Source organism: Podarcis cretensis (genome assembly GCF_951804945.1).
Source record: "Podarcis cretensis genome assembly, chromosome: 4".
Taxonomy (NCBI): domain Eukaryota; kingdom Metazoa; phylum Chordata; class Lepidosauria; order Squamata; family Lacertidae; genus Podarcis; species Podarcis cretensis.
This window is the reverse complement of record NC_137173.1, coordinates 80,638,038-80,651,268: the sequence shown is the minus strand read 5'-3', so window position 1 is coordinate 80,651,268 and position 13,231 is coordinate 80,638,038. Positions and strand designations below refer to the sequence as shown.

Genomic DNA, 13,231 nt, shown 5'->3' with positions numbered 1-13,231 from the left:
TTTTCATCCACCTACCTGACTATTTTGGACGCAGGTGGCGCTGTGGGTTAAAGCCTCAGCGCCTAGGGCTTGCCGATCGAAAGGTCGGCGGTTCGAATCCCTGCGGCGGGGTGCGCTCCCGCTGCTCGGTCCCAGCGCCTGCCAACCTAGCAGTTCGAAAGCACCTCCGGGTGCAAGTAGATAAATAGGGACCGCTTACCAGCGGGAAGGTAAACGGCGTTTCCGTGTGCGGCTCTGGCTCGCCAGAGCAGCGATGTCACGCTGGCCACGTGACCCGGAAGTGTCTCCGGACAGCGCTGGCCCCTGGCCTCTTGAGTGAGATGGGCGCACAACCCCAGAGTCTGTCAAGACTGGCCCGTACGGGCAGGGGTACCTTTACCTTTACCTGACTATTTGCTCAGTCAGGATCTTCCCTCCCAACACCTGTTCCCTCACAATCACATTGCTCAGCTTTCTGCTTTTGGGGTTCCCCCCAAAGGCACTTGAGAGATGCTTCTTACTAGCCTCTTGTTATTTACCTATGGCCTTAGACATATGGTTTTCCTCCCCATCTTTCCCTTGCTTCATTACCCTTCCTTTCTTCTTTACAGCCCTGAAACCCTTTGCACTATGCTGTCCCTGAGAAGAAGGCTGACTTTTGCCAAAGAAGTCCTAGGCATCATCTGTCTGTACTAAGTGCTACCACAGGTGATCACTTGTGGCTACCTAACAGTAAAGCTGCCTCGGAGAACTACAGAGTGAGAATATGCAGAACAGGAAACATTAAACAAATGTGCTTTTTTTAAAGAAAACAAAAACAAAAGAAATTGACTGAATAATTCAAAAGGAGAGATCCCTTGAGAAAAGGGGCTCACATTTGTTTCAGGCAGGGTTTTTTAAAATGTCGTCCCCTTTATTTATTTCTAAAATAGCATTGCACTTCACTCCATAATGACAGATGCATGCTTTAGGAGTCTTGCATATTTTACTCAGGGTTGGAATCGTGCAAGAAGAGTGACAGCATCCTTCTGTCAAAAGCAGACCAGACCTGTACAACTTAATCCTGCACCTGGTCTAGTCAGGAGGAGGAGGAGGAGGAGGAGGAGGAGGAGGAGGAGGAGGAGAAGAAGAAGAAGAAGAAGAAGAAGAAGAAGAAGAAGAAGAAGAAGAAGAAGTTTAGCTAAAAGCCAGAGAACTTCTGAGAAAGAACACAGGGCCTATTATTTGTCAGTAGTCGCCTGCATCACTATCCAAATATGGGTTTCGTTTTTTAAAATTGTGCATATAGGTATATTCCTAGATTCAGAGAAGAGGGACAAAATTGTGCATATAGGTATATTCCTAGATTCAGAGAAGAGGGACAGGTAGCAAATTGATAAACACAAACACCTTTACTGGCATTATGAGTTAAAACATTTCAAAACACTAGGATACATTTAAAAGGGACAGGAGTGAGGCTGTTGAGGATCAGAAGGTACTTGATTGTTCTTCTTCACCCTGTCTATTCCCTAGAGGGGTGATTCATTAAGAACCCTTTCGGGTAAGATGGAGATTAAAAAGGAAGCCACTGGGGCAGTAACGTCCTTGTCCCTATCCGCTCATTTGACAGGTAGCATCTCTCTTTCTCTAGGCTCATGATAAAACCTTCTGAGTTCAAGATTGAAACAGACACCTGAAATGGCAGTTAGGGAAATTAAGCTACCAGAGCATAAACACTTCAATTATGCACCTTACGTGTGAATTTGCAATTGCATTTTGTGCAATGTTACCTGCCATGTGCCGAATCGTCTTCTTGCAGTATTCTTCAGCCATTGGGACAACCTTCATCATTTCTCTTCCCCACTGCACCAGTGGCTTTCCTTGTATTGCATATGAAACAAACAGAGCTGTGCACAGTGATCCTAAAAACCCTGAAAGGAGCATAGAAAAATGGTGATGACGATGACACCAAGTAGCACCAAAAAGGAGGAGAAATCAGCGTACAGATGCATAAGAAACTACATGCACACATTTCAAGCTATATGCCTTTCTTCTGGAATATTTTTTTGTTCCCTATAAAACAGGTATTGAACTTCAAGTAGCATTACTGTATGTGTATATAACTGACTGGTGCAATGCCTACTCAGAAGTCCTGTTGAACCCAGAAGGGTTTATTCTTAGGTCAAGTGGAGTTAGGATTGTAGCCTTCATCACTACTTTCAACCCCTGACCAAAGAGAGGCGTTCCAGAGAGGGTGCCACTACCGAGAAGGCCCTCTGCCTGATTCTTTTACAGAGGGTATGTGTGGAGGTTTCTGCCAGCCTCTCTTGGGTAGGTTCTTTTTCTATTTGCTTATTTTAAATGGGGATTTTTAGTTGGAGGTTTCACCTATGAAACGCTGGTCAAGTGTTGGTGGCACTGCTTTGGACAATTACTTTTCCTTTTTGATTCTGGCATTGATGTCCTCCAAAGAATGAGCGATTTGGCTGTTGTGTTAATTACAATGTGCCTGTTATTTTAGTGATGTATCGTGTTGAGATACTGTGCCTTTATAACACAGAAACCATGTCAGCCTTTTCCCCACCATTTAATCTCCACTGGAGGAGATGCTTCATCTACTCTATTCCTGAGAGCTAGACTGCCAATAAAAGCGCATGAGTTTAAAAAAATTAATAAGGTGACAATTCTGATAGATTTACTGAATCCAATTAATCACTGTCATCCTTAGCATTCAATACAGATCCTTCATGCAGTGTGCCAAACACTTAAAAGTCACATAGTCTGCAACTTTATTTTGCCATTTTAAAACCTAGAAAACAAGCAAGATTGTGTGAGCATTTATCATTTAAAGTAATGAAACAAGATTGGGGAGAACTGGCATAATGGAATACTTCAGCAAATACGTATGACTTACAACTTGTGTCTCTACTTAGGAGGGAGCCATCTGATATGTGATGATTGTTGGCTGAGATTAACATTCCAGGGTGATGACTTATTTTACATGTCCAACTGATCTTAATGAGGATAACATTAGAATGGTGCATAGGTTTAAAACAACTGCTTTTATGGCCCTTAGAACTACCGAAAATGAAAATCATGAAAACGAACTGCTGAAAATTAAAAGGAATTCTTAATATGTTGCATGTTGAACTCTGTATGAACAGCCCTAAAACAGATTGATCAGAAGTTTAACCATAAAAGTTTCTTGCTCTGATTAACCAGTGGTTTTGCACGGTGTCACTGTTTTCATGTCAGACTGGACTACAGCCTAACCTGGTCTCAGAATGCAACTGTTTCTGGTTATTGCTTCTACTGACCTACAGTAATTTTGCAATTCTGATGGTGGGCATATTGCATTGTTTCCCCCCCCCCAGACTGATGGCAGGTGAAGCTGCAGAACAGATGTGTGCCCCAAGCAATGGCTCTCAGATTGCAGACCACTGCTGTTCCACTTACCAACTTACCAGGCTAGTGGATAGAGAAAGAGGAAAAGTCATAAATGAGTGTGGCTGGCTGGCTGAAACAACATTTCCTCATCCCCCCCAGATCTCAGAAGTAGGAGATATAGTCAAGCTGAGGTTTGTCTTTACTGCCAGTGGTTCTCCAACCTGCTCCTTCTTCTTCCTATTTGTCCAGCCATCCCATTAGCGCTTTTATTGTCTTTCCTCCTCCCCCTTCTTTCCTCCCTTGCTCCCACCCCTATTCCTATCTTCATGCATCAAGAATTGCAGTTGGGGTGTGTGTGCTTTTAGTGCAGAACTTGAATCTGACATATTGTAGCACCCTGCTTGTGGTTAACGCTTAGCTGGAATGAAATATTCAACGCAGCAATAGAGAAATTAAAATAATAATTTATTTGTCAGACAAATAAATGAGAGGCACAGTGGTATATGGTTACCAAGCTCTGGCCTGCCCTCCTGCCATTCTGGCCAGCACTTATATTTCCTTAACCCAGCCCCCTTGCTCCTCCTGTGGCTGCCTCTGTCCAATCAGCCTGGTTGAAATTCCTATTGGCTGTTTGCTAGAACCAATCACAAAAGATACACCCATTTCCTTTTGCCCTTTTATGGGAAACAAAAAGCTATATATTCTTCTATCTATAAATGACAAATAAGTAGTAATATATCTTACATGTGTCTCAACAAGGAACCTTAATTACCAGCTCACCTCTTGCCCTCCTTGCCCTATTGCCCTCCAAAACAAATGGTTAATCTTAAATTTTTATCTTAAACAGATGTCAAGGATCTTGAGTTCACATCATCATTGAAAGATCTCCTTCTTTTGGAGGTCTTTAAACAAAGGCCTGACAACCATATGTGTGCTCTAATGATGTTTCCTGCTTGGCAGGGGGGCTGGGCTGATGGCCCCTGTGATCTCTTTCAACTATATGAAATAAGAATCTAGCATAAGGATTTAACATTTCTTAGCTTCTAATTCCTTTGCATAATTACATTTAAGCCAATATATTTAATACATAACATAAATAACCTTTTAAAAGGAAAAGAAATCTTAAAAGGATCTCAGTTTAAGAAAGAAACAACTTTAGAAAAGACTTCCCAAAATACTCTCTTCCTTTCTGCCAGCCAGATGCTCTTGGCCTTTTAACCTTAGGAAAATATGGCTCAAGTTTAATGGGAGGCACATGGTTTTATTTTACTATTTACCCACTCTTAATTATGTTTATCTCTTTTTTTATCTTCTGTAATATGTAGGGTCAGTGTAACCTTGGCTCTCAGCCTGTAATTCCCTTTTTACGACTTTGAGAATTGTTTTCTGCTATAAATCAGGGGGCCCCCTTGTCCAGGAGAATAAACATTGCCAAGGTTCTTAGGCAGCTGGTCTTCTGCCTGGCATGAAACATTTGAAAATCTTTAAGCTCTTTTTAAGATACAGGCCCTGATCAAAACTATAAGCTTTGATAAAAATGCAGGCTTATGATTAGATGCCTCAATATTGCAATTGTGATATGGCACACTGCAGAATCCTTGCAAGAAAGAGCCCCCAAGCACTTATGTAGGCAAAGCTCCAGCCACAACTGCCCTGAGCAAAAAGCACCTTAAGTTTGCTACAGGCCTATGTATGCTAATTTGAGAGTTATGCCCACGGAAACAATAGGAGCTTCAAGGTGAACATGTTAAATTTGTTGTGTGTGTACACACATTTCTTTCCTGTTTCATACTTGAACACTATATTAGGTTTCCTCTGTCCAAATGGTACTGCAATCCACCCACCCCCACCCCCTTGACTGGGCTTCCTTCCAGTTTAGGAGCCCAGATGAGGACAGGGAACTATTAAAAACTACACAGGGCCACTTGCAAGGGGAAAGTGAAGGGCAGAGAAGGGTTAAATACCTCTCCCCACCCACAAGCTTTCCCCTGCAAGTGTCTCTTCACCCCTGCATTATGAGGAGAACACAGGGTAAGTGTGGTTTATTGAATACAATTTAGTTTATTGAATTTATGTGTTGCTTCCCACCATCAAAGAAGTCTTGAAGCAACTTGCAAAAGAAAAAAATCTATAAGAGACATGTCCATTTAAAACAATGCAACATACTAAATGTGTTCTCCTACAATAATCACTTACAAGCAACCATACCATCCAAGAATGGTCCCAAAAGAAATAGCTGCTAAAAGCCAGACTGTTATTGTTGGGTAAATGCCAGAAAAATAAATACATCTTCTCCTGGTGCTGAAAAGATGAAAATGTTAGCAGCAGACAAGCTTTCAAGAGGAGAGTGTCCCATAAGCATAGGACTACCACAGAAAACATCTGTTTTCCTATTGCCACCCTCTGAACATCTTTGCAGGGAACATACAGAGATTCCCTTCTTCAAATCGAGGTAGATTCATATGGAGAAAGGTCGTCCTCGAGGTACTGGGCTCCAAAGCCATGCAATACTTTGAAAAATCAAAACCAGTACTTTGAATTTGACTTGGAAACAAATTGGCAATTAGTGCAGGTAAGGTAAAAATATAAAAGGTAAAGGACCCCTGGCTGGCTGAGTCCAGTCAAATGCAACTATGGGGTTGTGGCACATCTCGCACATCTCGCCGAGGGAGCTGGTATTTCTCCACAGACAGCTTTCCAGGACTTGTGGCCAGCATGACTAAAATGCTACTGGCACAATGGGACACCGTGACGAGTGCGAGAGCGGACAGAAATACCGTTTACCTTCCTGCCACAGCGGTACCTATTTATCTACTTGCACTGGCATGCTTTTGAACCGCTAGGTTGGCAGGAACTGGGACAGAGCAACAGGAGCTCACCATGACTGTTGTTTTATGTTGAGATTGCCCCATCTCTGTCAACAACCTGGCGACTGTGTTCTGTGCTACTTGCATTTTTTCCAGTTGCCTTCAAATGCTGTTAACAGACCTCAAGCCGCACACACAGATCAGCCACGGCTTTGGCTGGAGTGCCAGTCTTGCAAGAGTCAGGGCAACCCAGAGTCAATACATCCTAACCAAAACAGTTCGATTTCCCTAGACGTTACCTGTAGGATGGTTATGAGTCATTCGTCCAACTTCAATGCTCACTTCAATGAGAGTTTCCAGACTGTCAGGCTTCCAGTATTTCATCCCTAAGCACATGGCCTTTGTAGCTGCTCCAAATCCCGAACCTACCGTCAACAGCAACAAAAAGGCAAACGAGTCATGAACGGTAATTTGAATCACGTTTGATTGTAGCTGATGATGTTAGTGAATTTTGAAGTGGTGTGGTAGCCAGAAGGCTGCTGGGAAGTTGGTAGTTGGAGTCCGAGAACTCTGAGGGTGGGAGGCAGGCCTGTAAAGAGGGATGGGGGAAGACAAGTACACTTGCCCTAGACCTCAGGGGGCTAAGCTGACCAGGGGCCCCCCACCAAGGGCATGCCAGACTTAAACTGTCATGTCAAGAATGCCCCATACCTCCCAGCCACCCTGGACCCGAGAGAAGCTCTGCGCAGCCCTTGTGACGGGCAACAGGTGGCTCATTGCTAAGCTGGAAGGAAGATAGTAATTATAATTCAGTATACATACATATATAGGGTGTGGCAATCCAAAATGAAACAAACACCTTTTAAGTCTTGTTGATGTTAACATGAGAGCTAAGGTTGTGACCAGGCCCGTGCAGAGCTTGTCTGAGGCCCTAGTTGGGAGTCTTGTTAGAATAAAGTTATAAACTCCCAGTACGTTTCCAAGCACCATTCAAAGTGCTGGTGCTGACCTTTAAAGCCCTAAACGGCCTCGGTCCTGTATACCTGAAGGAGCGTCTCCACCCCCATCGTTCAGCCCGGACACTGAGATCCAGCACCGAGGGCCTTCTGGCGGTTCCCCTCATTGCAAGAAGTGAGGTTACAGGGAACCAGACAGAGGACCTAGAGGGCCTTCTCGGTGGTGGTGCCCACCCTGTGGAACACCCTCCCTTCAGATGTGAAGGAAATAAGCAGCTATCCTATCTTTAAAAGACATCTGAAGGCAGCCCTGTTCAGGAAAGTTTTTAATATTTAATGCTGTACTGTTTTTAACATTTGATTGGGAGTCACCCAGAGTGGCTGAGGAAATTCAGCCAGATGGGCAGGGTATAAATAATAAATTATTATTATTATTATTATTATTATTATTATTATTATTATTAACTCAAACAAAAAAGCAAACCACCCTGCCCCCCGGCCAGCCAAGCCCTCCAAGGCCCAGGGCAAATGTACCTAGCTGCCCCCACCCTGCTCTGCATAGGCCTGGGTGTGACTATACATTTCTGTACCCCACTTATTTGGGAGTAAGTCCCAACAAACTCGGTGGGACTTGCTTCTCAGTAGACATGTTCAGTGTTCTCTCTTGCTGAATTTCCTAATGAAATCAATTCAAGAAAACATTCACTTTCGCTGGATTGTTATATATGTAATATATTTTGAGTGAATTTATGTTTATATCCCATTTTTTCCCACTGAGGTAACTTACAATATTTTGAAAGAATTATAAAAGCTGGAGGTTGCTGATTTGGGGTCTCAGAGGGAAGGAAAGCAACAACTTTTACACCAAGCCTAGAAACAGCTCCTAGCAGCGAGTTCCCTCTCCCCAAGCACCAACGTCTATTGCTTAGGTCGCAGCAGGGAAGGCAATCACACCCCTACATTATCCAGCTGTATTGATACCCGGACTATTTAATAATAATAATAATAATAATAATAATAATAATAACAACAACAACATTAATTGAAGTGAGTTTTATCTTGATATTGTTAGATGAACTTTTGCAAGCCACCTTGGAGGTGTTTAAAGGGCAGGAATGTGGAAATATAAGTTAAAACAATAATAAAGAAATCAAAGCCAGGCTGAATCTACACACATATATTTAAAAAGTGCTGTGAAAGTGCTTTTAAAAAATGTTTTAAAATATATGTGGAATTTGCCATTAGCTCACTAGAGCCATCTAGTGTCACATTTGTATAATGCACGTAAAACATTACATTTGCAGACATATAGCTGAGTCCCCAATCAAAAAACATCAATTAATAAACAGCAGATTAAACAACAACAATAAAAAGCATCCACAATAAGCAACACCATACAAAAATCCCCCAGGGAGAAGAGTCGGTGGAAGAAGACTGGAAAAAGTTTAAGAAGAGTTTGAAGAGTTTGGATTTGATATCCCGCCTTTCACTCCCCTTCAGGAGTCTCAAAGCGGCTAACATTCTCCTTTCCCTTCCTCCCCCACAACAAACACTCTGTGAGGTGAGTGGGGCTGAGAGACTTCAGAGAAGTGTGACTGGTCCAAGGTCACCCAGCAGCTGCATGTGGAGGAGCGGAGACGCGAACCTGGTTCCCCAGATTAGGAGACTACCGCTCTTAACCACTACACCATACTGGTGATTATCTACGGAAATATTGTAAAATTAATGAGTGTTAGAAAAAAGGTGGAATGAAGCTATATGGCTTTGGCAGAAATGTTAGAAGGAACTAGGTATAGATAGATTGTTAATGTATTAAAACGGAAAAAAACTAGGTTACAATATGTTAAAATTAACTTTAAGATAGAAAATAGATGAAGATGGAAAGGACTTGCTGAAATAGTTAATTGAAGTGGAATACAAAAAGGGAGGCGTCAATGAAACAAGTGTATGAAAGTTAAGATTTGAAAATATTGGAAGTGTTTTTAATTGTTTTTGCTTTGTTTTGTTAATTTAATGTTTTATGTAGTGTTTTTGTTTTTGTTTCTGTCTTTGCATGTTCAATTTTTCTTTTTTCTTTTTGTAATTTCCAAAATCTTAATAAATATTTTATATATATATATAAAAAAACCAAAAATCCCCCAAAATCAAAATACTTGTGTAGGCTGCCTCTTAACACAATATAGCTTACATCATATAAAGTCGCAAGATAAGCAAAACATTTTAAAAAATTGTAACTGCAGCACTGAAAACAGTGGTAAGAATAAATAACAATAAAATAATTAGCTGTCTAGAGGAAAGCACTGTCAGTGCCAAGCAGCGCCTCTTTGAGGAAGATTTTCCAAAGACCCAGGACCATGACAGAAGAGGCCCTGACTGTCTCCCATCACCACTCACAGTATCTCAAAAGGGCAGGCGTCTGAAGCAAGGCCTCTGATGACAACTCAAGTGTCATCAACCTAAGTTCATACAGGGGTAAATAGCCACTCATTGTTATACATAAAGAAAACAAGGAGCAGAGTTCATTTCCATACCAGAGATACAGAGACAAGGTTTCCAGGCCGGAGAATAAGGTTGCAGGATAACCTGAAACCCTGACCCTTTTCAAAATTCAGCACTAGGCCTATGAGGTCTTTTTCTCCATAGAAACCGTGGCTGCCAGCCGTTTTTAGGAGTTCGGGATGCCAACTGTGCTGTGTCCAGCTTGTCAGGCACAGGAACGTGCTTCAACCCGAGTAGTGGAACTTAGTCCTGGTATTTGCTTATTAGTTTAATGCTTCACACCAGACTGAATGGCTTGGTGCATGTTAAGCTATGAATAAGATTAAGCTGTTAGAGCCTCATAGTCTGTTGTCACCTCACAAGGGATAGGCAGGGACTAGGTAAAAAGCTTCTTGTTGTTATTATTGTTGTTGTTATAATATCCCCTAGCCAATGTAACCTTTAATTACATTTTAACAATAGGCTTTTCTATATTTTTAGCTTGTTTTGGTTTATTATCATATCATATTGTATCGTATTTAAGCCTGGGGCTACACAAAAGGTGTCTGGCTGTTGAATTGGTTGCACCCACCCACTTATATATGTGGTAGTATGACATGAAGCTGGAAAGAGAGTGGGGGGGGCAGAGGCTGACTTTTTAAGGGACAAAACCTCTAAACCCAAGTCTCCCATAGTCCATGCTTTATAGAAGTAGAAATTACCAACCAAATGTCTGCTAGCATTCTAGTGGCTATGAATATAGCCATTTCTCACTTCACATGACTTCATATACATCATTTAAGAAAGCAGTTCCGGAAGACAGCCACCTTTGCAGCACCATTCCTAAAGTCTGGCTTAATTGGGTTTATAGTTGTACTCACCTTATATAGATCCTATGTGGAATCTCAAATAGCTATTGTGATTTTGCTTTGAGAGATACACATACCTCCTCAAAACACTTTCTGAGGTTTCTATTCGATATATGCATGAATGAGAGCAGTGTGCTTGTAACTGCTTCACTACCAAACTGCTATTCATTCATGGAACAGGGCCAGAGGGGGGAAAGTGAGCTAAAACTGCCAGGTATTTTTCTTTTCTCTTCCAGCAATTGCCATGAGAAGGACATAGTGGGAGAGAGAGGCAGCAGCACTGTCAAACGAGGTTGATTGCAGAGAGACAAAAATAATCATCGTATTGTATTACAATGTTTATGCCATGAAGTTGCATCAATATATGATGCTGGTGTTGAGTGGTTCTATATTCCAGTGATATAGTGTCACATCAACACAGTGCTGGGTCTGGAATCTGCACTTTCCTTGTGAGGCCATGTGCAGCCAGTGAAGAAGACGTACAATGCCTCTTCTAAATGGTTAGTACTAAAGACTGGAAAGTGATCTCTCTGCAGAATGCAAATAATAATAATAATAATAATAATAATAATAATATATTATTTATACCCCGCCCATCTGGCTGAGTCTCCCCAGCCACTCTGGGCGGCTCCCAATCAAGTGTTAAAAACAGTACAGTGTTAAATATTAAAAACTTCCCTGAACATGGCTGCCTTAAGATGTTTTTTAAAGATAGGATAGCTGCTTATTTCCTTCACATCTGAAGGGAGGGTGTTCCACAGGGTGGGCACCACTACCAAGAAGGCCCTCTGTCTGGTTCCCTGTAACCTCACTTCTCGCAATGAGGGAACCGCCAGAAGGCCCTTGGCGCTGGATCTCAGTGTCCGGGCTGAACGATGGGGGTGGAGATGCTCCTTCAGGTATACAGGACCGAGGCCGTTTAGGGCTTTAAAGGTCAGCACCAACACTTTGAATTGTGCTCGGAAACGTACTGGGAGCCAATGCAGACCTCTTAGGACCGGTGTTATGTGGTCCCGGTGGCCACTCCCAGTCACCAGTCTCGTTGCCGCATTCTGGATTAATTGCAGTTTCCGGGTCACCTTCAAAGGTAGCCCCAAGTAGAGTGCATTGCAGTAGTCCAAGCGGGAGATAACCAGAGCATGCACCACTCTGGCAAGACAGTCTGCGGGCAGGTAGGGTCTCAGCCTACGTACCAAATGGAGCTGGTAGACAGCTGCCCTGGACACAGAATTAACCTGCGCCTCCATGGACAGCTGTGAGTCCAAAATGACTCCCAGGCTGCGCACCTGGTCCTTCAGGGGCACAGTTACCCCATTCAGGACCAGGGAATCCCCCACACCCACCCACCCCCTGTACCCCCAAAAACAGTACTTGCATTTGAAGCCTAAATAATACAATAACTACCACAGTGAAGTTGTGTCTCGGCCCATACTCTGAGAGGCATCACATATGCCTTGCTTTGCTCCCCGGGCAATTTGGTTTAAATAGATTACTTTACATCATGGGCAGCCAGACTAAGGCCCAGGGGCCCGATGCGGCCCAATCACCTTCTCAATCCGGCCTGCAGATGGTCCAGGAATCCAGCATGTTTTTACATGAGTAGAATGTGTCCTTTTATTTAAAATGCATCTCTGGGTTATTTGTGGGGCATAGGAATTCGTTCATTCCCCCCCCCCCAATATAATCTGGCCCCTCACAAGGTCTGAGGGACAGTGGACCAGCCCCCTGCTGAAAAAGTTTGCTGACACCTGCTTTACATGGACAAAATGTCCAGGTTAGTGCAGGCCCCTAAAAGGATCCACGACAGATTGTATTCCTGAAAAGAAACACAAATTCCAGAACAAAAAAATCTGGACCTGAAGGCATCGTGCCAAGCACAAAGACTCTTTAAATAGACATTTAAACTGGACAGAGATAACTTACAAAAGGACGCAGTGCCCTACAAAAGGAATTCCTGGCAGCTTGCTTTTCACATGCCAGGCAAATATGGAATTGCTGAAAAACTATACAATGAGTACAATCTTTCCCCACGTGGTCATAGTGCCCATACAAGGAAGAAACCTGCCCTTACGCATCAACACGTGTAACTATAGGCAACTTATAAAGCATATAAAGAATCAAAATAATTATATACTTCATTACTGAGTGAGGCATTATTCTCAGAAGTAGATTAAATGAGAATGTAGGGGGAGGATCGTAGAATATCTGTTTTGCAATGCAAAAGGTTCCAGGTTCAGTCCCCAGCATCTGCAGGAAGGGATGGGAGACAATCCTGTCTTAAATCCAGGAGAGTCACTGTTCATCAACTGTAGAGAACACTGAACCAGATGGACCTATAATGTGACTTAAGTATAAGGCAGCTTTCTATGTAAGAAGCTGTGGTTGCCTCCAGAACCAACAGTACTTCTTTGGGGCTATGTAAAAAAACTACGTAATGAACACTGGTTTAAATCAGTTAGTGCTCAGATAGCAGCAAAATGGGGGAAAACTTCAGATTGCAAAAATAATGCAATCACAATCATGTTTACTCAGAAGTAAGTCCTTCTTTGTGCAATGGGGCTTCCTATCAGGTTAGTGTCCATGAACTCGCAGCCTAACAGTGCAATCCTATACTTAGAAGTAAACCCACCGAATTCAGCTGCTGCCCTCAAGTGTAGTACTGGAGTAGGATTTTAAAGCAGAAGTTGGATGGCTATCTGTCATAGATGCTTTATCTGGGATTCAAGTATTGCAGGGGGTTGGACCAACCAAAGAATTCTATGATTCTACCAGTCAG

At 42.7% G+C, this 13,231-nt stretch overlaps 1 protein-coding gene and 1 long non-coding RNA gene across 11 annotated transcripts in view; one reads left to right on the top strand and one right to left on the bottom strand.

Moving 5' to 3' along the window:
- The window catches only part of LOC307214308, a 45,474-nt gene that overhangs the window by 22,229 nt on the left and 10,014 nt on the right, over positions 1–13,231 (top strand). For 2 of the 5 annotated variants that reach the window (XR_013837900.1, XR_013837901.1), the window contains exon 1: positions 9,274–9,580. The exons of 1 other annotated variant lie outside the window; for it this stretch is intronic. This is a non-coding gene — a long non-coding RNA (uncharacterized lncRNA). Of the gene's footprint in view, positions 1–9,273; positions 9,581–9,793; positions 9,860–10,691; positions 10,968–13,231 lie in introns of those variants that run through there. 2 more of the 5 variants (XR_013837903.1, XR_013837902.1) reach the window with 2 other exon arrangements.
- ADPRHL1 (ADP-ribosylhydrolase like 1) overlaps positions 1–13,231 on the bottom strand; it is a 38,813-nt gene that overhangs the window by 18,412 nt on the left and 7,170 nt on the right. For 4 of the 6 annotated variants that reach the window (XM_079972414.1, XM_079972415.1, XM_079972418.1 and 1 more), the window contains exons 3-4: positions 6,452–6,577; positions 1,749–1,889 (exon numbers count right to left, since the gene is read on the bottom strand). In XM_079972414.1, coding sequence (XP_079828540.1) covers positions 1,749–1,889; positions 6,452–6,577 — 267 coding nt within the window. Of the gene's footprint in view, positions 1–1,748; positions 1,890–6,451; positions 6,578–6,974; positions 7,124–9,639; positions 9,760–13,231 lie in introns of those variants that run through there. The other 2 variants (XM_079972417.1, XM_079972416.1) reach the window with 2 other exon arrangements.